The 26,413-nt window shown below is 28.0% G+C and overlaps 1 protein-coding gene across 4 annotated transcripts in view; it reads left to right on the top strand.

Moving 5' to 3' along the window:
* The window catches only part of LOC107436706 (uncharacterized), a 97,509-nt gene extending 79,741 nt beyond the window's left edge, over window positions 1-17,768 (top strand). For all 4 annotated transcript variants that reach the window (XM_087162566.1, XM_016048506.5, XM_016048505.5 and 1 more), the window contains 15 exons: window positions 129-249; window positions 1,904-1,950; window positions 2,038-2,201; window positions 3,456-3,521; window positions 3,634-3,695; window positions 4,245-4,318; window positions 5,599-5,709; window positions 6,403-6,517; window positions 8,051-8,158; window positions 8,887-9,007; window positions 10,679-10,721; window positions 13,100-13,187; window positions 13,565-13,632; window positions 16,185-16,356; window positions 17,567-17,768. In XM_087162566.1, the coding sequence (XP_087018692.1) occupies window positions 129-249; window positions 1,904-1,950; window positions 2,038-2,201; window positions 3,456-3,521; window positions 3,634-3,695; window positions 4,245-4,318; window positions 5,599-5,709; window positions 6,403-6,517; window positions 8,051-8,158; window positions 8,887-9,007; window positions 10,679-10,721; window positions 13,100-13,187; window positions 13,565-13,632; window positions 16,185-16,353 (1,357 nt within the window). In that variant the 3' untranslated portion in view covers window positions 16,354-16,356; window positions 17,567-17,768. The remainder of the gene's footprint in view (window positions 1-128; window positions 250-1,903; window positions 1,951-2,037; window positions 2,202-3,455; window positions 3,522-3,633; window positions 3,696-4,244; window positions 4,319-5,598; window positions 5,710-6,402; window positions 6,518-8,050; window positions 8,159-8,886; window positions 9,008-10,678; window positions 10,722-13,099; window positions 13,188-13,564; window positions 13,633-16,184; window positions 16,357-17,566) is intronic.
* Window positions 17,769-26,413: the final 8,645 nt, after the last annotated feature.

Raw genomic sequence — 26,413 nt, 5'->3', positions numbered from 1 at the left:
CCCTAGACTACATTTTAAACAAAAAAATAATTGATTACTTTAAATTTACTGTTCACTAAATACATTTTGCATTGTAATGTGTTCCCTTATATATATTATAATATAGCAACACACTCATTTTATTTTAGTTTTGGGTATGGTTATCCACCCTCTGCTAAATCGTCTATAGAAACATACAATGTGCGTCCTAGATTAATAGAGGACTATGAACCAGGACATTCTTCTGTTACGGATGATGAAATTACTTATGTGAGTTATAAAATATCATTATTAACTTAGTACCCATGTTTGAGTAATCATTCATTTGTTAAAATTTTTTTACCAGTAAGGTAACTGTTATTTTATGTTTCATAAAATATTTTTTATTCTGAAAGGCATAAAGAGATTTTTATTTTGAAAAGTATATATAAATATTTTTATGTTATCGTTAAGTAGAACAACACATAATTTGATATAATATTTAATAGGCATTCAATAAACACCTTCCAATAAATCGACCTCTAGTTTTTAAAGGGAGAAATCACATTCATAGTTTTCATTTAACTAATATAATATAATAGCTAAAATCTTTATTTATTTATTTTGATCTTTACTGTGATATTACAGTAAACTACATGGAACGGAGTAGAGTGACACCCACAATTAAGAAATGCTAAGAAAATATCACCCATGACTTTTAAAGCAATTCTTAATTTGTAGGTTTGGTGCTGTTTTCTAACAATGTTTTGTCAGTACATGTCTTTAACAATAATTTAAAGAAACGAATTGTAGAGCAACAAATATTGCAAAACTGCTAAAGATGAAAAGATGATCATACTTAAGATACTTTTTATATTCCAAACTGACACATTTCATACGCTAATTTCAGAAGGATCATAATTGTTTGGTTAATACTTTTTATGATATTTTATGCACTATAATGTGCGCCAATTTCGGTAAATTCTGTGTATATAACTTTTTAAGTAAAGGTAATTTTTTCTATAATTTGTGATAACCAGTATAGTGGATCTTGTATTAACAAAATAGGATGGGTACAGAATCAAAATATTAAGAAACAGGATTTCACTCATATAAAATATTGTGAAACAAAATATCCTGTTAAGAAAATATTTGATGCGTCTTCCATTGCAATTTGCCAAAGTTCATCCTGATAACAGAGCATGGATGATCAGAAATTTATTGAAAAAATTAAGGATCAAATTTTATTGTAAGAAAGGAGCATAATTAAAATTTTAAAAAGTTTAGATACAATTTTGTTTCCTAAATTTAACCCAAAGAAAGGCATAAAGGAACCCTCTAAAAATTAAATGCTTAGTTTATTGCATTTTCTGAAGTTCAGTGCAATGAGCTTTGATTAAACGAGAACAAAGATTTAACAAAGAAAACGGAAATACTTGGTTTGTACCAATTTTTAAGTCTATTGGAGTATTGCTACCTTTTAACAAGCAAATCCCGCTTTTAGCGAGCATTGTTTTTGTGATTCAGATTTTTTTTTCTTTAAATTCCTCATCTCCAACTCAGCTAATCGCTTTTTTAAAAAATTCCTTTTTGATATTTTTTGAATTGAGGAATTTTTTTATTTTTAATATTGATGATGTTTCTTGGGCTTATCGAAAGAACAATTTCATAACTCATGACTTAAAGCAAATTAACTATCTTTTGCACTGAACGTGAATAAAAAATAAATTAAGTAAATCCTTTATTTCTTATTTTAATAGTATGTATGAAGTCATAATTATTTTTACTCATACTCAAACCAATTTTTTTACAAGCAATTGGTTGTAAGGAGCAAATATTGTGGTTCCTTTACTTGTTCGAAATGAGTCCAGTTATTTATTTATTGTTGAATTACAATCTGAAATATATTAATTATGAATACTTTTATTTGTGTATTTATGTTTAGGGTTCTAAAAGATACCTGCCACCCATGAATGTTCCTAAACCTTCCTAGTAAGTAGCAATAAATTAATATATTTAAAGGAAACACTACAACATTGCAGAATGTTTTGTAATCCTTTTAATTCAACTCTTTTTCAGTGAGTTCAAAAATGGTTATGAACAAGATAATCACTATACAAAAAAGTTAGTGCAACCAGATCCGCCTTCCGCCAATCAGCAAAAAAAGTGGTACAATGAAATCCAACATGGAGGGGAAGTTCCCCAGTGCGGCTTAGGGAAACCTGCTCCAGAAAAGATCCAAGGTATATAAACCTTCTTACTATACAGTGAAATTTGTCAAGTTGACCTCTTTTGTGTCTCTGATTCTACCCTATATTCTTTTTGTTAAGCTGCTCTTCACTGAAAAGCTTTCACATGACTGCATGCAGAGTATTCCCTGTTGAAGTCCTGTATTGTATTCATGTTTCTTTTGTTCCATTTTAGTTTTAATTCTCTAGTCTGTTTTATAAAGCATTGTGATACAACACACATCACCCAACCATAGCCAAGCACATATCCCCATTTTTTTAAGGCACTGGGCAGATTATCACGTAATTTTGACCCCGGTCGGATGACCTGAACTGGAATCCTTCTCTCCAAACTTCCACAAGCAACGAAAGGACTTTCAGCCACAACAAATTTAATGTGCATCTTGCTGCATATACACGAAGGTTGTTTGGTCGACTGCTAGGTTCAATCTCACTACCCCCAGCTCTCCAGCCAGTAGTGTGAGCGCTTCCTTAGCCAACTGTGCCATCAGAGCGTTACACAACACAGTATTGAAATAAATCTATATATCACCAATCATATCATTAATAATCATAGCATTCTATATGATTTACATGTTAAAAAAAATTTCAGGATATTTTTAATGTTGTGTATTAGAATTTCACTAAGTTCATGGAAAAGTATCAGAAATCAAGCTAAACCCCCGTTTTTAGTTGACCATGTGAGGAACTTTAATGGTTTTTTGTAGCCAAAAGTTTTGTAAAAGCATGTAACAAAAAATTAAATATTAAAATGAATACAGAATTGTTTTCTAATCACGTGTTCTATAATTGTATTTATTGCAGACATGATATTTTAAAAATAATATTATGATAAATTAGATATGCTTTACTAACAGCATGGGCATTGTTCTTTTTAACTAATGAGTTAAATTTATGTAATAAATTGTAATTCATTCTGGTAATTAGTCTCGTTTCTAATTTGTGATATTTGCCATTTGATTTTTTTAAGCAGTGTTAAAAAATTTAATATCATTCATCTATATTTTTATTGGTGATATATATAAGAATAATATAATACATAAAAGGATTTTAAAAAACCAAACCTCTTCTTCCTCTGTAAGAGTTGGCCTTCGAAGTAACAAGCTAGAAATTAACATTTTCTAGTTTCGTCTTGTTAAAAGCTTTTTTAGATTATATACATAATTAAAAAAAATTCTCAATTTATTGAAACTTGGATCAAAAGTTTTGTATTTTAGTTTTTTTACTTACTCATTATTTAATTTTTAGAACCATCCATTGGACCTTTACCACACCCACCTTTAAACTACAATGGCCCAACTGTACCAACTCAAGGTAAATATATTAAACTTATGTATTTGTCTGGGTTTATACTAGAAAGTTTTTTTTCCTTTTCTCTTTGCATAAATCTTAATTTTTTAATTTTTTTTTAAAAAAAACAATCTAGGTACAAGACCTTTGACCTTACCATCTGAATATGCTATTGTGAATGAAAATGGACTTTGCCAAGTAGGATATTTTTTGAGTGACTGCATGAATTTGTTATAGTTTGATAAATTTATAAATTATATTATTGGTAGTAGTAGAAACTTAAATTTTGCTTATTTTTAAATCATAGGTTTTAAGTTCAATTACTTACATAACTTATTACTTACTTACATTGAACTTACATAACTTATTTATAATATTTTACAATTTAATGTTGGTATTTTATAATTCATATATTTAAAACATTATTTTTAATCACATTTTTAATCTTTGATGTCTTTTTAGAATTAGCAAGTTGAAAAATAACCTCAAGTTCTCTGTTTTTAAAACAACTTTCTTGTAATTTGCCTCTAACAGTTAACGGTTTAAATGCCTTTCCGAATACTACATTCATATTTATACAAATTATTCATTTATTTCTATTATTATAAATGCATTTTATTTCTTATACAAATTATATTTATATGTTGCATTTATTTAGAAATTAATAAAATACAATAAATGTCTTTATGATATATATGTTTTATGATATATATATCATAAAACATAGTTAATTTTATACTTTTTTAGCAACAGAATGGTGCATACGAAATCCAAATGAGACAAGTAATTCACTCGGAACTGCATCAAAGATTATCCCCATCGTAAGTTTACCTTTCATTTGTACTATTGCTTTACTTCTCTTAAAACAAATAGATCTTATTCGTATTTTTAAAGATGAAAATTTTAATTATTATTTTGTATTTTACTGCGCTTTGTAAATGTTATCTTTGCTTGAAAATTAATTTTGTTATCTTTGTATTGGAATAAATAGCACAGAAAAGTTTTGTTATTAGCTCAAATAATAGAGGCTAAAGATGTAGAGCAACTAATTTTAAGGAAAGACCATATTCGCCATACCATATACCATAACCAGACACAAAATTAAGAAAAATTTTACCCCATCAATCAAGTTACAGTTGAATATTATCCTCTTACTTAATATTTTTGGTCTTTAACTATCAAAAAATATTTTCTTAGATTTCCATGATGCTTTCTTTTAGAACTGTGTTCAACATAGTTTTTGGTTTCTAAACTTAAAATTCCTTAATCTATTTGAAAATAAAGACTTAAACAAACGTACTTCCTTCTCCTGTGACTTTCCACATGCTAATGGTGTAAGCATGTGAAGTGTTGCCATAGGTAGAGAGTTCAGCTCTACACCACCTGTAGTCCATTTCAATCTCCAATTTTTAATAGGAAATTTTGAAAATGTAGATTTTTTTATTGAAATTAAAATATTAATTTGTAATCTTTTTTTTTTAAGGTTATTATAAATTTCCTCTTTTTGAAAATTACCTTAAGTTGATCAAACTATTGAACTTGATTGTATATGTCTGTATACAGCTTTGCTTATTATTTAATTTAAACTGTAACATCTTCAACTTTTATTGTTGTAACATCTTCAACTTTTGTTGTTGTAACATCACAACTTATGCTAAGCTGGTAGCGTTTCCAGCAATCCAGGAAGTGCTACCAGCTTAACAAAATAAACAACTTCAAACAGGGTTTATATAGAGGTAGTTGTTCAACCTTGTTCAAATGAATTGTAAAACCTTATAAATCTTCCTTTTTAGCTTTTAGTTCTTATAAAATAATACTAGTTTTAAATTTAATTTTAAAACTAATTTTTTTACATTTTTTTTATGCTGTGCAAAAATGCAAATTGGTGAATCTCACTTTTAAATTTATCTTCATATTTGCAATCCTTCAAATAAAAGAGGTTTTTGATGAATTTTAAAAAAGTATTTCAAATTATAAAATTTCTACCTAAGGTTACTGTTTAAAAAATATTTCTCAGATTCTGAGTACTTTAGTTTGATTTTATCAATACTGCCTATTAAACTGTTTTGTATTGTTACCATGTTTTTTTTTCTTTCCATAGATCCAGTCAATTGTCGTCTCCTACACGTTCAATTTTAAAATCACCTTGTAGATCACCTGATTTGAAAATACCTGCTCGAGCTCTCTTTGATTTCAGGCCAGAATCACCCAAGTATGTATTTTTTCAATGATATATTTATTTTGACTTCGTAAGAGAAGAAACCTTTCATGTCAAATTCTCTTTCGTCTATATCAGTAATATTTAGAGAAAGATAAGTGAACCATGAAGTTTCAAATAGTAAAAAAAAAACTAAAAATAAATTATGGCAAGATTACCTCTAGAGAAAGTTTTTGTACAATAATTTTTTTGCATTTTGATATTTTGGAAACATTTTTTTTCAGCATTTGAACAGCTCTGACAAGTTTCATTAAAGATTTCAAGCAGTTGTTACATTCCAGTTATTAAAATTATATCCCTTTTTATGTCACATTTCAACTTTTTCTTTTTTTATACAGAGCAAAATATTTAAACTTTTTTAATAAAATAAAGCATGAGAAAGAATAAACTAATAAATCCTTTTTTATTATCAAAAATTGCAGTGGCTCAAGTGGTAAAGACATTCCTAATGAAAATTTAAGTACCCACTAGAGAATGTAGCACTACAGAAATAGAAAGGTAAAAAAATTCAGTAAAAACTGCTAAGAAAGATTAAAGTAATTTTACATTGTAATTTAAATCAACCTGTGAGTTTTCTTAGTAGGACTTAGTTCAATAAAAAATTTTGCTAAATTCATATGGCGTTTTTTTTTTTTTTTTTAATGTGTTGCTATAAATAATCAATTAGATATCACTTTTTTTTTACAGAGAAGTTTCCCTGAAAAAAGGGGATAATGTTCTAATATTACGACAGTTGGATAAAAATTGGTATGAAGGGGAAAAGCAAGGAATTGTTGGAATATTTCCTATCAGCTATATTGAGGTAATGATTAATCAAAACATTTCTGTAAATAGTTGCATACCTGCCAACTTTTACGCAGTTGGCGTAAAATTTTATTTCTATATTTAAAGTGGTAGTAAAATGTATGCTTTCTATATATTCTTTGCATTTATAAACTAAATTTATTATCTTTTTGACAACCACTAATTTTTAAAAATTTAAGCATATATATTGATATGCAATATTGTCATGATACTCGACATTAGCATTTTCAAATTTCAACATATATACTTCCTAAACTTGTAATTCAAATCCTGTTTTACTACCACTGCGAAAAATCTTTCTCGAAAGGATTATTAGTTGGCAGGTATGTAGTTGGAAATTATTTTTTTAATGTTCACATATTTATAGTTGACTAGTATAAATTTATTTAGTCTATATTTAAAATTATAATAAAATGTGAACAGCTGCATACTGAACTGCAAAGAAATCTCCTAGTGTGGTCCACTTGAAAGTATTTTTTTAAGAATTATAGCACTGAAATAGTGTTTTTGAATGCATAAAATTTTATTTGAATTGTTACATAGTTATTTTCCTAGAATGCTTGCACTGATTTGTTTCTCATCAATTTTTTTACTCCAAGAACAAGAAGTTTATCCTTATTATATAATTTGGATGCAATATATATATATATATATATATATATATATATATATATATATATATATATATATATATATATATATATATATATATATATATATATATATATATATATTTTTACATATTTCACACATTCAGATAATTGCTTATTGTACATGTCTATCAATGATGTTCTAATATTGCTGCTGTGCTTTACTAAATTTTAGCTCTTGCATTTATTTATTTTTCATTTTTGCTCTTTATTATTATTTGCTGTTGTTTATTTGAACAAATAAAAACTTTTACTGCACAAAAGATACAATTAAAAAATTTTTTTTAATTAAATGTTCTTAAACTGATTGACTAACTGAAATTGTCTTAAACTCTTAACTGATTCTACATTGCGTTCACATTTAGAAAAAAAAACAAAAAATGTTTCCTCTTCTAAAGAAGCACCTTCATTCATGTTAATGGGTGGGAAAAATATCTTGCACTAGGCTATGTAACAAAGCATATTCTGTATGTAACCAATTTTGAGCGTGCAGCAAAATGATGCAGTGATACAAATCAATTTATTAAAATATAATTCTAGGAATTTAAATCTCACAACTATTAAAGCTTCAGATATCTAAAAAAAATTTAACTTACCTATTTTTAAAACACCAACTGTAAAGACTTAGAACTGAAGTTGTGTAATGAAAAGTTTTACAACAAATAGGAATAGATCGTGACTGGTCTAAACTGAAGTATAATTGGGGGAAGGGGAAACTGCACTCTAAATGTTCAAAACATTGAACAATGTAACTTTTAATAGCATTTGCTTATAGTTTTCCTATTAATAATGATCCCCTAACTTTTAATAGCATTTGCTTATAGTTTTCCTATTAATAATGATCCCCTAATTTCATTGTGTAATGTTCTTTTTATTTTAAGGTTGTACCACCAGAACATGCATCTCTTCCTCAATCTTCATTTGAGGGAATGGGTAAAGTTCTCTATGATTTTACTGCCCACACTTCTATTGAACTTTCTGTGAAAAAGGTAAGGCTTTAATAGTCTTAATCTCAGAAAAAAAAATTTGAATTTTTTTTCTTCCCGGTGACAATGTTAAGAACAAAATTAAAATTACGCATGAAATGAAAATAGTATGTTATATCACAATGGATGAACGAATTAAGTTTAAAGATCAGATCACGAAGTGACTGTAAAATTCAGTTAGGTCGTTTTTATTTCCTGTTGACAAATGGTAGAAACTGAAGAAATGTTTTTTTTAGAATCGTAATCTGTTTCATTCATTCAAACAAAGCCAATAAAAGTACATGAATTTAAAATTTATGTAATTAACAAAATAAATAAATGTGACATTTGAAACATTTATTTTGAAACTTCTATGATGTTTAAGACTTTTTTTTATTTTGAATTTAACTATAAAAATCAACTTGATATAGCCTCAATTAATTTTTCTTACATTATGTTCATTTTAAATAAAGTTTCTCTTGAAAATGTGTATGAAAAATTTATTACAATTTTTTTAAATATAGCCTATATTAGCTTGTTTGATATTAATATAATTCGAAATTGCTAATTTTTCATCTACTTTTGTTTTAATTTATAATGGAAAGGTCATTGTAATTGAGGAGCATACTAAAGAACTTAGACTGTATAATGAATTTGCCTTTAAACCTGATGCAATACATTTCTGTTTGAACATGAATGGTGTTCATACTAATTTGCCCTCTAAAAACAGCTTTTTTATTTAAATTTATTAGCATGACATGATAACTTTGTTGAGAAGAGTAGACTCCAACTGGTATGAAGCCAAATTGCAAAACAGAAAAGGAATTGTACCTGCTTCTTATTTACAAGTCCTGCAAGAGCCACTTGAAAAAAGTAATTTATGTCTTAATAACCTGTGTATGTGATATGCAACTAATTTTATGATATTTGTTAAAACTTATGAATTCTTTGCCCAACAACTAACAGGGCTGAAATTGGATTAAGTAGCACTTTTTTTTTTACAAATATTTTTTCACAATTTTCCTAGGTTAAAAAGGCTCATATATTTTCAAAATGGTCCTGAAATTGGGAAATCGTTGAAAAATTGTAACATCAGGGTTGCCACAGACTACTAAAATGCAACTATTTGCTATTATTTTCGGCCTTAGGAGACTATGGCGACTTTTTTTGCCTGAAAAGGCAAAAAAAAGCAACTATTTTCAGGAATAGGCGACTATTGGGAGACTTTTTTACTCTTAGCGAAGTTTTTTCGCAAAAATGAACATTACTTTTCAGTCCCCTCCCTAACACGTACTTATAGCCGCCTACCATGTGCGTAGTGCAGTTAAAACAAATCATTTTTTTAAAAATTAAATAAAGAGTTTAGTAATGTTTTGACGCTCTTTAATAATTTAACATTAGTACTTAAAGTATTTATTTTTTTTAATTTGTATTAAAATTCTTTCAATACTTGTTTGTTTTATAATTTTTTAGATAGTCAGTATCATTTTTAAACAAACAAATCTTTAGTCGATTTTATTTTCAAAAAAGAAAATAATAAAGAAAAAATATTTTTACATTTATTAAGTACAGAATTGGACCATTAGTCATTACTACTTTTTATTATTTTAAATATAACAGAGGATCCAATGATGTTTCAAAAGCATGATTTTTTTTCAACAAATAATTTTAAAAAAAATTTTTTTTTCTAAAGTGAACATTTCTTTGGTTTGTTTTCTACTTTTGTTTTTTTTTTCTTTTAATTTTTAATGCAAGCATGTAAAATATTTTGTTATAGTGCTATTTTTAAACTAATAAATCATTTTCAATTTAAGAATGAAATAAAATTTGGGTTTGCTTTTACTTTGACTTCTTTATTATTTTAATTGAAAATATTAAGCATTGATATTGATGTCATAGTGGAATATGTTTAGAATTAGTATTTTCTTTTGTAATAGATTTATTTCGTTTTATTTATTTTTGATTGAGTTAAAGATTTGTCATAGGTAATTTTTGAACATATGCTAAATTGCGATACATCGCTATATTGCGATGTATCACGTTTTAAAATTTCTGACGTCACAAAATCCTAATCATAGTATATGACAAAAAAGCTATAATTTTAGTTATTTGGCTACTATTTTTGTTAAATTTTTGACCCTGTTCAAGCAACTATTTTAGTAGTTTTAGGCAACTATTTTCCTTCTTGAGGTTACTAAAAGCAACTATTTTTGTTCCTTTTTTGCTGTGGCAACCCTGTAACATGCCTAAAAGTTGTATTTTAAAACTAATTATACAAAGCCTATACTGCTGAAAAATCAATGTAAGTGCTTCACGATAGATTTCGAGAAAAGTGACTTGACAGTTTTTTTCTTCTAACACTGTCAACGTTAAAATATAATTTCGGATCCAATCTTGCATTATTAGATTTATGATGTGCAAAGTCATAAAAAGAAACAGAATTTAATTTTATTATTTCTATCTCACTGAAATTATGTCTCAATTTTTTTTATGGTTCATACTGTTATTTGATTTTTAAAATTAATTATCCTTATTGTTTTTTAGGAACACCTTTGTCTTCTCCCAATTCGCTAATTAGTTCATCAGGGTAAGTTTTCTGACTACTTTTTCAATCTTTATTCTGATTTTAGTGATCACTTTTGTCGTTATTTTTAGATTCTTCATTGTGTCTAATATCCAGTGCTTTTTTTTTTAAATTAAGATTAATAATCTTAATATTGACAATACTTGAATTGTACTATCTTAATATTGAAAATGGTTGAATTGTACAACTAGGGCATGCACCATAGTCAAATAACAACCCGAATTCTCCAGCTTAGTTTTATTATGCTTATGAAATAAAACTATTAGCATATGATGCTATTAATTAGAAAATTTTGTGGAACATAATATTCTTTATCTCTTTCGTTATTTTTTTGTAAATGTTTTTTTTTTCTAGTGCCAAATTTAATTTATCTATTTTATTAAACTAATATTCATTCCTTATCATAAGCAGGATTGACATGATTTTGAAAATGTTTTAAATTTGCCGCTAAAGTCACAATAATGTCGATGTTTTATGCTGCTAATAAAATTTTCAATAAAAAGGAAATATATGGGTGAAAAAAATATATCGGGAATAATTTTGTAATTCTCAAATTGAAACTACATTTACAAATTTCACTAAATGTTCTTGATTTTCTTATAGAATCCATTACCTTTGCCTACTAAATTATATGATTTGAATTAAACATATGTAAAATAATAAAAGCTTATAATGAGAATAATGATTAAAAAAAATGATCACATAAATTCTAATTTTGTTGATGTTAGAGAATTCTCTCTTTACAACATAGAATGCACTTATAAGTATAATTTCTAATCATTTTTAGACCATAAAATTTTTTCTACTTTCTAATATATTGATTTATTTCTGTTTTTAAATATTTATTAAATCAATGTAACAGGTTAAACTTAAAAGAGTTGCAAAGATTTAATGTGTGGTTTTAAATATTATTTTAATTCTTTAGTGTTTAATATCTAGTATTTTTCTCCTCATAAAAACTCATGTGCTGACACTATTTAACATTTTGCCACCTTTTAAAACAATGATTAATAAAGGTCATACAGTGCACACAAAAAGGCGAGCATCTTAATAACTTTTTATCTAATGATCAAGTTTTCACATAATAAAACATAACACTTGAATGATCAAAAATCGCCATTTTCATAGACAGTCTAAAGAGGCATTTTTAGTTTAGACCAGTTATGTGTCTAAACTCAAATAAACATGCTACACTATCATTTAGTAAAGATATAGTAAAGACTCCATGAATAAAATTTTTTATCTTTTTTATTTGGTTAACAACTTATGTGGTCTGATTAAACAAAACATTATATCCTTTTCATCAAATGTGTTAATTGTTTGGTATTCCTGTTCCTATATTTTCATTGTTTGGATAATTGAGTTTCCAGTTTATGCAGAAAATAATTTTAAACAAAATAAAATAAAATAAAACACTCTTTTTCAATTGATGAAACTTGAAATTTATGACAGTGATGCAATGTAATTAATCTTTTTATACAATTTCTGTATCATTCAATAACCACATTTACTGTAAACCATTTTTTTTTCAATCTGGACATGTATTCCATGTATGAATTCTTTCCCTAACAATAAATTTTCTTTTTAAGAGTGTTCTCACACCTGCATCAGTTGGTTTCATTGTTTAGCTGATTTTTCTTAATGAAACATACCGAGCGCAGAACATAGTTGCAGGATAAATTCAAAAAACACGAACAATCTGCAATCAAGCTCCTTCTTCCCGCTTTCTTCTTTCTATAAAATTAATGTAGTATCTAAAACTATATTTTAATACTAGAAAAATGTGTCACAGTAAATCCGTGAAACAAATTAATTTTTCCATAATATTTCAAAATTCCTTAGAGGCTGTCATCATAGGTATAAGTTTCAATATTTATGCTCCTATGAGATAACAACTTGTATAGTTATATTTATGAAAAGTTCAAAAATTAAACTGCTTTTAATTTTTTTTCTTTGTGAATTACTGAACCTTTAATTCTGAAAAGCAAACACACAAGCCCTGTCTTTCTAGTGTTAATCTTAAAGGTTTGGGAGTCTAGCCTTAAAAAAGCTAATTAATAAGGGTAGACGCTGTTCTTATCAAGATAAAAAATTATTAAGGTGTTCTCTTTTTTTTTGCACTTTACACTATGTTTTAATTAGTTGAAATTGAATCTGAGCAGTAAACAATTCTGCAATTTTGCTACAAATACTTTTCTTTTCTTATCTTTTTTTGTTATATAATTCTTTCGATCTTTCATATGCTCAGATTGGAGGACATTCCAAGTGCATTCTCCTTGTACTTAGAAGGCCAGACTCCATTTTGAGAAAGATTTCTTTGAAGTGTACCTATTGTATTTCTAGAAAAGTAGTTTAAATTTGTATTCATTCCATTGTTTCAGAAGCAGACCTACTTCAAGAGAAGGAATCTTAAAAACAGTCACTCCATCTTCATCACAAATTTCTCCCATCCATTCAACTTCTGCTGTTGTAAGTTTCTCTCTTAATCTTTTTGTTGTGAAACTATAAAGATATTTTGTTGCTTAAGATTTTACCAATTTGGATTTCATGTGTAAAACATAAAATAATTTATGAATTTCAATTTAAATTCATAAAAAAAATTTATAAATTATTTTTTTTTAGTATCTTAAATCTAAACTTTTCATTTTTAAAAAGGAAATATTAAAATACATTTTAATAAAAACTGATATAATTAAATGAACTATATTAAAAAACTAGCTATATATGATATAAAAGGTACTGGCTAATCTTTATATGAACCTAATTTACTATAGTTTGTGTCAAAACATTTCTTATGCAATATTTAAAAAAAAATAAGCAAATGAAATTTTATAAAAATTTCATAGGTAACTAATGGAAGAAGCAACATGCAAAGTAGAGGGAAGAAAAGCAGCAATCTGATTGAACCTGTTATGTAAGTAACTAAATAATTTTGTTAGCAAATAGTGCCTCTTAAATGTACAAAACATAAAGTAGATACAGATTGTGCTTGCTCAAAACTTTATTTTTGAATAGAACAGTTTTATTACAATTTGTTTTCCTTAGGAATAATATTTTACCTTTCTTTTATATCAAGTTTGTTGAGCATATCGACCTGTGTCAATTGTTGAAAAAAGTTCTCAGAATGGTAGGTTCCTTTTTTTGGGTTACAAAATCAGACATAAAAACATACTTTCTCTGAATTGACACACTTTTTTTACGATGGATTCACAATTCTGATTGATATGGGGTTGCCGCAATCTGGGAGAATGGTCTCCATAGTTTGGGCCGGAGAGTGGTCCAAAGTTTGGACCACTTAATGATAAATTTATTCTTTGCCTATTTTGTCCCACCTTAAGATCTTTTTAAGTGAATTGAAAAGTGCTTGCACGTAACTATAAAACTCGTTTATCCACCATGAAAAATATAACTTTAAATAAATATTTATCATTATTTTATTTAATAATGGTCGAAACAATTGTGAATTATATGGTATAAATTTTTTTACCTCATTTTAAAGAATGTAATTTTACATGGCAAAATACAAAATTTGAGCAAAATCGATTGAATAGTTTCTGAGAAATCGAATTTTAAAGAAACCTTATTTTAGAAATTAAATTTCTCATGAACTACCCATTTTGCTCAAATTTTGTATTTTCAGATAGAAAATTACGTTCTTTAAATTGATGCAAAATTTTTTTAATTCGCTTGAATAGTTCTTGAGATATAGCGAAATACACGAGAAAGAAAATTAACATTAAGGGGTCCAAGCTATGAGAACTATATTTTACAGATTGCGGCTACCCCCTATATTTTGGGGGTCAGAAAACCAAATTCTTTGTTCAAGGCATGTTTATTCAGAAAAAAATACGTTTTTTTTTTTATCTGATTTTGTAACTTAAATAGCGTCTCTACTAGTTAATTAGCATATTTGAGGTCACCCCCTCAAACTTTTAAGATTGAGTCTTAAAACCTGGAAATCCAATAATTTTAGATCAAAAGTTATTCTGAGTGGTCGGTTTTTTTATTTATTTTGTGAACTGTACAATGGACCTAATGCACGTTACATAAATCATCCTCTTGAACTTTCCAGTTTCATCTGGGCTTATAAAGGCTGTTTTTAGCTTTGCTTTTTCAGTTAGGGGTGTTTGTAGATAATTGTGGACCAAGTCTTAAGTTGTAAAATAACTGCAGTCATGTAATTGCGCCGATGAATCATCAATTGTAGATAATGGAAACTTATCTTTTATAGTTTGACTGTTTAGATGTCTGTTCTCATTAGTTTTCTTCTTCACTAGTATGACAGGACTTGCATAAGATGATCTTGTTTTGGACACAATTTCTTTAATAGCTGTTGCATCAGGAGCATTCTTTTTTTTTATGATTTCATACTAATGAGCTTTGACCTTTCAACTTCTCTAATATCCATTTCCATTAAGTTAGTGCAACTTAGCTCTGAAATGTTCATTGCGAAACAATATCTATACTCATTCAATAGTTGAAACAATTCTTGCTTCTGTTCAGCTCCAGTATTTAAGTCAATCTTCATGTCGCACAATTTAATGAGAGCTTTTTCTTTAAAATTATTACAGCTAAATGAACTTGAGATCTTTTCTTTAACTTCTACAACTGAGCACAATTCAACCACTTCCGCTCTTCCAACACATTATACCTCTTTAAAGTCTGAAATTTTTGGGTCCGATATTTGCCAAAGGAATGAATGTTTTTCCATTTTTTTCTTGCAGTAACCAACCAATTAGCCCATTTTCAATATCCTCTGCTTGATTGAATTCAATTGCTTCAAGAACTTTAAGGCAGATTCAATCTACTTTTTCTTCAATTAATAAATTCTTAAAGGGTTCTTCCTTCTGATATTCGATATGAAATCTTTTCCCAATTCTGGCAAAAGTAATGTATGGTTGATCAAGCTAGTTCATCCCATAAGAAGATCAGAACACTTACTCCTTTTACTCATTGTTTTTTACACTATTGACTTCAATTTTTCTGATAGTGGTCATTGAAGGTCCCTTTTGATTTCCAAAACCATATAATTCATTGACAGCAGGTTGAAGCTTCTGAGCAACTGACATCTTAAGAAAATAACAAGAACTGCCAGTATCTATTAAAGCCTGTACTTCGTAAGTTTTGCCGGACTGTGTCATGGTCAGGGAGCTGACCTCTTCTCAGAAAAGTCCTGGGTTCAAATCCCAGTCAAGGCATGAATGTTCTTTCATTCTCCGTACTAAATCAAGGTTTGCCCACCTAATATGGTGTGTAATTGGGTGGGCATTGAAATAATATTTTTGTCAATTATTTTATCCGTTTCATAGTTGTTTTTTTTTGGTATTGCATGTTAAGTCCTGAATTATTTTAAATAACTTTCTTCAGTAGTTTTGTGTACTCATAATATAACGACCTTGAGTCATTATATTGAGTGTCTACTGTATATAATTTATGAATTAGAAATAAGAATATTCCACCTTATAGGTATAGAGCCATCTATAGTTACTCACCGCAAAACACAGATGAGCTGGAACTTGCAGAAGGTGACACTGTTTATGTAGTTGAAATGTGTGATGACGGATGGTATGTGGGGACATCCGTACGCACAGGAATATTTGGAATATTTCCAGGAAATTATGTCGAAAAAGTGTAGCAAGTTAGTTCATTTTTATTACAATTACTTGTTTCCTTTAGTATTCATAATTATATGCTGGAAGATTTCTTTGGCATTCTATCTTTTAATGAAAAAATAAATGTAGATGCAATTTTTTTTATTGAACAGATTTCTATCCTATAAAGTTTCAGAATTCTCCAACATTTAATGTGTCTAACTCAAAAATGTTTTAAAAAACCTAACAATTATTGGTTATTTTTTTTAATGGGGTTACCCTCACTGAAAAGATCATTGCTAACCTAGATGTTTTTAGAGCTTGAGTCTGTTTGTGTAATAAGGAAAGAATCTCCACAAACAACTTTACAATCTGCAATTTACTATAGTAGATCATTTCCCATGAGACAATTGATTGGGAACACTAGACAAGCAAACAAAAAAATTTTAATATTTGTAACAAATTGCTGTTAACTAGTGTGAAGAAGACTAGTGTGGAATTCCAAAGACCTTATGCAAAGGTTTTTACTGGTTATGATTCCGTTTTACCAGCTATGGTATCATTTGCACTTCTTTAGTTTTTGCAGACATTTTTATTCAGTCAACAACACACCATATAAAAAGCTTCACAATTTTCATCAAATGTGATATCCGTTCAACTTTTTACATAATTTTAAAGAAGGCACTTTTTATACGGCCAAATACAAAATGTGAGCAAAATTGGTGGAATAGTTACTAAGAAATCAAATTTTAAAAAAGTTGTATATTTATAAATACAATTTCTCAGAAACTATTAGACCGATTTTGCTCAAATTTAGTATTTTGCAATTAAAAATTGCATTCTTTAAAATGGTATAAAAAGTTGCATAACTTACCTTGGAATTATCTTTGTATAAACGGATTATAACCGTATGCAAAAATAAATTTCAATTCGCTTAAACAGTTCTTGAGATATTGCGAAATACGCAAAAAGTAAAGACAGAGTCTACAATTAAAATATGTCAATATGACGCTAGATATGAATATATTTGAGCAAAACTAAAGTCCAGATCAGTTAAACCACATTTCTCTGAAAAATCATACTTTAAGCGTGTATATAGTATGTGTAGGAGGCTTAACACAGTAAACCAAAGAATCTTCTCATTGAAACAAAAGTTATTAAGCTGTGCACTCCTGAATTTGAATAGCCACCACTTATATGTTGTTGTTTTTTTAACCTAATTTTATACCTGCTAATATGATTTTCTTTCTATTTCAGATGTTTACCTCAGATGCCTGTACTTTTTAATGCTTTGCAGTGCCTTAATGACTAGTATTTATACTACCTGTATGTTACTAATTACTGATATGTATATAGTGTATAATGACTTTGTTGGTTACCAAAATGTTGTGTTTGTAGTTTTTATATTGATGCACACTTATAGAATTTTAATTTATAAATAAACTATTCACTACTATAATTTCTTTTTAGAACAATGTAGAGCAGGTAATCTTGCAAAAATAGCTTCCTTAAATCAGATCTGAATTATCAAAGCTTCAATAAACTCAATCTTCATGTTTGAAACCAGTACACCAAATACTAAATTTAAAATAACACTTTTTTGTCAGTCATACAAGTTCTTCATACTTTTGAAAAATATAGTTATTGGCAGAAGCTTATGTAGGGGAAACAATGCCTGTGACAAATCTTGAATCTGCATAATCAAAAATTTGCACAAAAACCATAACAATTATAATTTTAATAATCTTGCATTTATGAGTAGATTAGAAATACAAAGTAATTACAAAATACTTATGTTATTCGCAGTTAAATGAGATGAAACAAAAGTAAAGACAACTTAACTAATTTAATGAAACGCAGTTTCAGTAAATTAGTTAGCTGTTCAGTTTTAAAGTTTTCAAACATGATATAGTTAGAAAAATGTTGCTCTGAAAAGGATAACAACACAATTTAGAAATAAATATCACTCATTATTAGAAATTAAACTAAAGGAAGCTGTTATTTGAAAAGATAATAACTTTTTTTTTGCTAACATAACAGCAAAATTAAAAAAGCTTCTGACAACGCGTGCTGATCACGTAAAATAATATTCTCGCAATATTATAAATTAATTAAAGAGCTCAATACAAATAATTACAACTGATTATGACAAAAAATAAAAATATAACAATTAAATTCCCTATTTCTGTTAATTTGTTGTTCATTAAAAAAAAAAAAAAAACATCTGATAAGAGAAAAAAAACATTAATTGCCATATTTATATTGTACACTCCTTCCATTAAAAAAAAAAACCTTCGCTTATGGTTCCATGGCTTAACCTTAAATATGCTAGTTAATCAGTGAAATTAGACAAAAATGTTATGATTAGAAAATGTGAAGTCTTAAAATAACATTGTTTTACATTTTCATATAAATAATTTATTATTTACTAGCCGCCTAAGGCGTCCAGCTGTCCTCCACGCTAAAGGTTTTCACAAATAAGGTTTTTTAAAACATAGCAGGAAATCTAAAGATTAGTGGACAATTAAAGTGTTCCTGTCCTGCAAGTTTGTCTTCATATCCTTGGGCCCTAGCACTGCTAATTGAGACACGAACCTCTTCTAATCTTCTTTGACGTTCCTCAGGTGTTTCTCGGGTTCTAGCACTGCTAGTGGAGACACGATCCTCTTCAAATCTTCTTTGACGTTCCTCAGGTGTTTCTCGAGCCCTAGCTATGCTAGTTGAGACACGATCCTCTTCTAATCTTCTTGGGCTCTAGAATTGCTTGTCGAAATTCGGTCATGTTCCATCCTTCTTTGACGTTCCACAGCCGTTTCTTGGGTAAACTATATTTGAGGGTGCCCCTTGATTCTCGCCAAGTTGTGATCGCGGTCGATCGCCAAGCTGGGCGATGTTGAAACCCAATCGTGATTCTGATGGTATAGATTTTAGCGTTATTTTTAAATGTTCAACGGTATATGTAATTTCAGAGATCCGTCAGTTCTACGTTGGATACCGGCTGGTTAGTTTACTTTTGAATCTGGTCAATAAGATCGAAGGTATGTGAGCAGTCATAAAAAGGGATTTAAGAAAAAAATTTCACCGCTAGTCCGGTATTGCAGACGCTATTTTTGATTCGTATTTCGTCGTATTTATGTGACGATGGTGAAGGTCCTACGAACCATATTTGGCCCTATACTCGATAACGACAACTGGAGGAGAAGATATAATTTTGAAATATATAGAATCTTTGATGGCGATGATATCATTAAATCTATTAAATTAAGTAGAATGAGATGGGCCGGGCATGTAGTGAGAATGAGCCCAGAACGAACAGCATTGAGAGTCTCTAATGCAACCCCCTCCAAAAAGAGCTGGAAGGACTGTGTGGATGAGGATTTTGCCATCCTAAAAGTAAAGAACTGGAAAACAATTGCTGGGAGAAGGGCAGAATGGGAAAAGCTTCTGAGGAAGGCCCAGGCTCACAAAGGGCTGTCGTGCCAATGCTGATGATATGTGACGATGGAGGTACACAGATTCTATTCATGATAAATTTAAACAGTATCTAACTGTTATTAGATTTCCATTAACTGAATTAAAGATGCATAAAACGGTCAACAATTGGATAACTGATTGTTGATTTTGTCATCTAGCTGCAAAAAATTTCATATCCTTGCTGACATTAGGGCTGAATTCAGCTAAATTTTCGCAATTACGATAGCTCAATTAAGCCAATCAGAAGCCCGTATTTTTGTAAACATATCGCATTTTGCGATATGTAAAAATACAGGCTTTTGATTGACCAAATTTTTCCAACGTATTGCACAAATTTAGCTGAATTCCGTCCTAGAAAGCCATGGGTTTACGAATTATAAATTGTTGGTGTTCATACGATAGATTAATGACAAAACTAACATAACACTGTACTGATATTTTGTTTAAAAAAAGTTCATTAAAGAAGGAAACGAAAATAAACTTACTATTTGAGTTGGGGCCCCTGCCTTAGTCAGACTCTGTGTGCAATGCAGTCTATAAACACGGCGTCAACTTCTGAAGATCTTCAGACATGCAATTTTATTCTGAAGGGTAAACGATTCCCTTGGATACAGAGAAGCTTTATTAAACCCCATTTGTAATGCATTTTAATCAGCACTGTCCATCTCTGTCGAAATCAAAATCAGAGCTTCCAAATAAAGAATAATCTAAAATGTCAATTTCTATTTTTCAACACTTCTATGTTTTAAAAATGGAGAACTATTTTGTTTTTTTTTTTGTTCTAACTAAAGCGAAGTATGTTAACAGAGCGCGGTTTTAATAGGCTTCATTGTAACTTGTAAGGTAAAACTGATAACTAACTAGTAAACTGATTCTCAAGGTTAAAATTATATTTCATAACTAAGAACAATTTTTTTTTTCTATTTGTCTTTTGATATTTTTTTAATTAATTTTTATTACAGCAGCATTTTTTAAAGAGCGTTTCTAATGAAAGTTATTCTTTTTCCTAAAACTACTGCAATGTGGAAAAGTTAATTTAAGATATTTAGCGTTAAATCTTTCGTTTAAAAATTAAGAACGATTATTGTTTCGGTTTCTATGTAGCTTTTTCGAAAACTTTAATGTTTTTTTAGTAGTTTTTATTACTTTATTTTGAAAATGCGCTACTTAAAAAACTGTATATGCGAAAAAGTGTTAAGCTTTAAATTTTTCTTTCAAAAATTAAGAGAATTTTTATTTTTTTTTGTTTAACTTTTGTGCATAAGCTTCAGTTTTTATGACAACACTGTATTTTTGAAAGCGTTTTTGATAGATGTTGTTATAATGTTTTATAGATATTTTTTTTTTCCGAAAAATATTAATGTTAGCATTAAAGTTTTGTTTTAAGAATTAAGAGGATATTTTTTTTTTTTTTAACTTCACAACTTTATTTGTTACATCCCTAGTCAAACCTACACTTAGCAATTAGTTCTTACGCGATTTTTTTTTTTTTTTTTTTGTTTTAAATTAAGATATCGCAATTTTTATTTACGCGTTTTAATATATAAAATAAAAAATCGCAATTTTAATATAAACATTGATTTTCGTATTTACTTGATTTAAAAGTTATACATCGCAATTCGTATTCACATGATTTAAATATCACGATTCAAATTCACGTGATTTAAAAATCAAACGGATTGATTTGTATTCGCGCGATTTAAAAACCATACATCGCTATTCATATTCCGCCGATTTAAAAATTTAATATTATGATTCGTATATCAGGATTCGTAGTTGTCCTAATATTATTGTTAAAAATATATTGTCCTGATTTTAGCTTGTTATCCTATCATCCACGATTTTTTTTTTGGTGATAACTAGCCTATTTTCGAGCTCAACAGTTCGACTTAAAAATTGTCAGATTTAATCAAGATATTTATTGTGTACAATAAATATCTTGATATATTCCTGAAAAGTCAGATGTGCTACTTTTTTTAAGAATATTTTTTTTTTTCAAGATTAAGTCAAATCGCCCATTAAGACTGGTTACACTTGTCAATTCAATTAAAATACTAGAATTTCAGCAAAAAGTAGCAAATATTTCTAATTAATATAACAATTTAAGAAAAATATGCAAGTAGTTTGCATATGATGCAATTATATTCTTCCTCCACTGCACTGCAATTTTCGTGGGCTCAGCATATTAGACACGTGTCAAGGAAGGGCCTCCTTTAGAGGTGGCCCTGGTAGCCAATCCGTATTGTTTGTATGAATCTTCAATAAAAGTTTAATAAACTGAACAAATAAATGTTAAAAACAGAAGAACATAAGAGAGTTGTTGGACACCGTGAATTAATCAATAACAACATGCTAATCTGATATAGTCATCTTAAAATGTAATTCATACTTTGCCCAGTAGAAAACAACTAATTTCGACGGAATTGAGGTACTCTGTCTCACCTCACTCTCTCCTATGTATATTTCTTATAAAGATACAAGGCTGAAAGTCCAAAATATAAAAATTACAGGCAAAATTGCATCTAAAATTAAGGACAATCTGAGGATGCGGATTTTCTAATGAGAGCAATTTGTAATACCAACATGGATTCGTAGATATACAATTGGTAATAGTTTTAAGTAGTTCCTCCACTCAAGTAAAAAAATAAAAATTTCAAAAAAAAAATAAATAAACTTTTTTTTTTAAATAAGTTATGGAACTTTTTTTATACAAAAAAAAAGGGAAAATATTCTAAATATGGAAAAACGCTCAGTAGCAAATTACAAGGATTCTCTATTGAAAAACAATAGAGTATGATATAGTGATGAGTAGAGATAAAAACTTTTTATATATTTCTCCCACACCGAATACTTTTATGCCATCAAATCAAGGGTAATTGTCTCTAATATTGCTAGATAAATATCGTATTTGACGGCTCTATAAAGATTTTATTTACTTTGTTTCATGGCATGTAACATAATTTTTGAATTTAAAATTTCTTCAATTCTCTTTTCGATAAATATTTTTTTCTTCCTGTTAACTTCTACAAAAATTTGGAAGTATCACAAAAATTTCAGGACATTTATTGAAATGTTTAGTAGTTAAATGACATTTAAGAACAACTTTGAGCTTTCCAGATACTTTTGAATTGTATGTGCAGATAAAATTTATAGGACCAGCCCTGTAAAAACAACTTTTAAAGTCGTTTTTTTTTAATTAAAAAAAAAACTAGTTTAATAAAATGCGACTTAGTGGCTAGTGCTTTATGCAAATAGGCATCATATTACTAATTTATTTGGATTCATTAGTTTATTATTAGCAGAAAAAACAACACCCATAACAAAAAAAAGTTTGAAAAATGCAATCAAATGCTATGTCCATTTTTTTAAACATGCCAGAAAACAAAAAAAAGCTCACCGACTTTAAATTTCGTATCATAAACTTTCGTTTTAGTAACAATAAGTTGAAATTATTTGAAAACATTTTTAATGCGCACACACAGAAAAAAAATTTTCCAAAAAAAAAATAATAATAAATAAACAATTTTGAATAGTTTTAAAGAATATTTTTAAAAGTTATCCCTTCTGGAGTAAATTTTGTGTACACATTTGGTATGGTTGACAAAAATATTACCTGTCAAACTTTAAATACATTTAGTAAATATTTTATAACTTTTTTAAAAATAAATAAGTTCTCTTTTTAATTATTATTTGAGTAATAATAAGTAAAAAGAGATTTATTAATTTGAGCAAAGAATAGTTTATTCTTTTTATAAAATAATTTCAGAGTAATTGCATTGATTATAATTTGTAAATTAAAATTGTCATCCAGTCACAGAAGTTTAGTAGAATTATTTAAACAGTAAAAAATTAGGTTTTATAATGTTACTTACCTTAAAAAAATATTAAAAAACACTAATTGTGAATTTTTTTCTTCAAAGCCTTTTGATATGAACAATTCTCTTCACTGACACACTTAAGGTAACACAGCAGGTGTTGACAATACACAGAATATCACACCTGAATCCTTGAAAATAGATATTGCTTATTTGGATACAAACGATAGTGCATATACCGCCTTAATAGTCAATAACTTCTTCAGTAGTCAAATATTCAAGAACCGCCATGCTTTTTTTTTTCTCAGTTTCAAACAATTGCAATCTTCAAAAAGCTTCAGGAAAAAGAAGTTTGATGTGAAATATCGTACATTAAATTTATAAAATTTAAAAAAAAAAAACTTCTAAAACAATAAAGATTTCTTTCCAAATTTTTGTTAAAAATACTTTTCAATTGAGATGAACAATTTAAAAATGATTTTTCAATAGAATATATTCGTAATCACTTAACAACTGCCTTAAATAAAATGAAATTAACTAATAACGACATTCAGTTAATTTTCTGATGGAATATGAAAACGATCATAACACATTCTAAGTTTGTTATATATATATGTATCACGTACGCGGTGCTGAATCAGAATCAGTAAATGAAAATTGTTTAACCGGAAAAATATTATCAAAAATGTTGATGGCTTTTAAGGGGAAGTGGTTGTAGTTCGTTTTGTCGAATTATATCTGCAAAATAGGCTATTGACGAAAGTCTGAGAAACATCACTGAAGATGATCCGAAAATATGCCATCACAATTTTGATCCTCTGCAGAGGGAAGTCTCGCACTTTACTTTAGAACAGTTTAACGAGGACCGATACCGTGCACCCTCGGTACCTTAGCAGGCAGATCAAAGTGGTCACCGACTGTTACCAATGATGCTTGACTTTGGCGATCTACTGAAAATAGTGTCTTACAATCAGTCCACTGAGGGGATGAAGTTTGATCTCAATACCGTTCATTGATATTCTTTGAAGCACACAGATTCAAACCAACACTTAAAATAAAGTTCTGGCTACACAAACCTACATTTGAAGAATAAGGATCTGTTTTCAACCATAGACATTACGGGCTTCCGATTCATGAGGGGGAAGAAATTAAAATCCACTCGCAATAGCCCTTTTAATTTCAAACTTTAAGAAAGAAATCTTTTAACTAAATATTTACAAAAAAAAATTTTTATCTCTTTCTCGTTTTTAACTTTCATAACTTTAAATCCATGATGATTCATAAAAAATTTTCTTCATTAGTCAGAAATATTGAGGGGATTTTTAGAGATTTCTAATTACTGAGGAGAAGTACACCCACCGTCCCCTTGCTAACGACCCTCATGTACCTATATTAACTTAACTAATAGTATTTCAAAGTAAGCTTGCAGATTAACAGAATAAAAATAATGTAAAAAAAACCTATCATACGAATGTATCAACATTATTTATATATATATACATATTAAGTAGAAAAGTTCAATCGAAAACCAACAATTTTTTACCAAAATATTTTTCTAAAAAATAACTGATACACAAGTGAATGAATATTTTTTTTTATTAGAAGCTTTTAATTTCATACAGAAATTTCCAATTATTTAGTAAAAGAACTTTACACGTTAGTAATATAACTGCTTTAAGATAAATTTTTTAAAAAAAATACTTGGAAAGAAAAAATTGCAAACAATGATGTTAATCTACTTTGGCATATAAAAATGATAACTTTTTTTATGTAAAAGGTAAAGGTCACTTTATTAATTTAAATAAACAAAGCTTACATTGCATTTATGATACAAATAAATATTAATTTCAGAAATAACTGCTCAAGATTGCAACAGATTTGTTAAAATAAAGAATATTCTTAACCATCTACAGGATAAACAACATCTTTAACTTTTCCAAAAAATAGACTCTACAAGGGCAAAGTGTGTAATTATTTTTAAAAAAATGTGAAAAAAACATTGTAAATTAATTTACGATCAAATGATACTTTAAATAAAATAGGTCTAGGCAAAACTTTTTAACAGCAGAGTAGTTCAAAACACACCATGCCTTTGTAGTTAATTGAGCAAAAACTTTTCGTTACTATAATGATAACACTACTTTCACAAATTCATTGAATACAGTCAACTCCGGATTGTTTGAGAACCAATGAGACATATCTTATCTTAAAGTTTAAAATATTAAAACAAGATTAAATAATTTTAAAATATGCAGAATGCATATAAATTGAAAAAGAAATAGCAGAAACCTTCATAATACAACAGTTATGCTGGCTTTGTAGCGCACAAAAGAAAAAAAAATTGGAACATTTTTTAGAATATTATACATATTCCAGATTACTTTTAAAAAAGGTAAACTAAAAAGATATATAATTTGCTCTACTTAAGCGTAAGAAAAGAAAATTTTATTAAAAAGAATAATAAAATATGTTATTTTTAATTTCAGAATTACTTAGTTTAGAACAGAAAGTTTTAATTATTTCCAGTATAATTGAATCAACACTTAAAAAACTCATTATACTTTCTAGTCAATTAATGGAAAATTTTTATAGTATTGTCTCATTAAAAAGAAAATCAGTATCAATTAGTTAATGTTCCCTCACATAAATATATAATAGAGCTTCATATTTCCTTAATAAAATAATTTCAAAGTATGGTTTCAACAAAAATCTCTAAAGAAAAAGATATAACTAACTTAATATTTTTGTACAAAACTTATTTTAGTAGAAGATACCTTCAGTAAATATTTAAATATATGAAGTAAGAATGTTGATT

This window comes from Parasteatoda tepidariorum, chromosome 1 (genome assembly GCF_982258835.1).
Source record: "Parasteatoda tepidariorum strain Cologne lab strain chromosome 1, Ptep-v5.0, whole genome shotgun sequence".
Classification (NCBI taxonomy): domain Eukaryota; kingdom Metazoa; phylum Arthropoda; class Arachnida; order Araneae; family Theridiidae; genus Parasteatoda; species Parasteatoda tepidariorum.
Note: the sequence above shows the minus strand (reverse complement) of the source record. Positions and strands in the feature narration are given on the sequence as shown.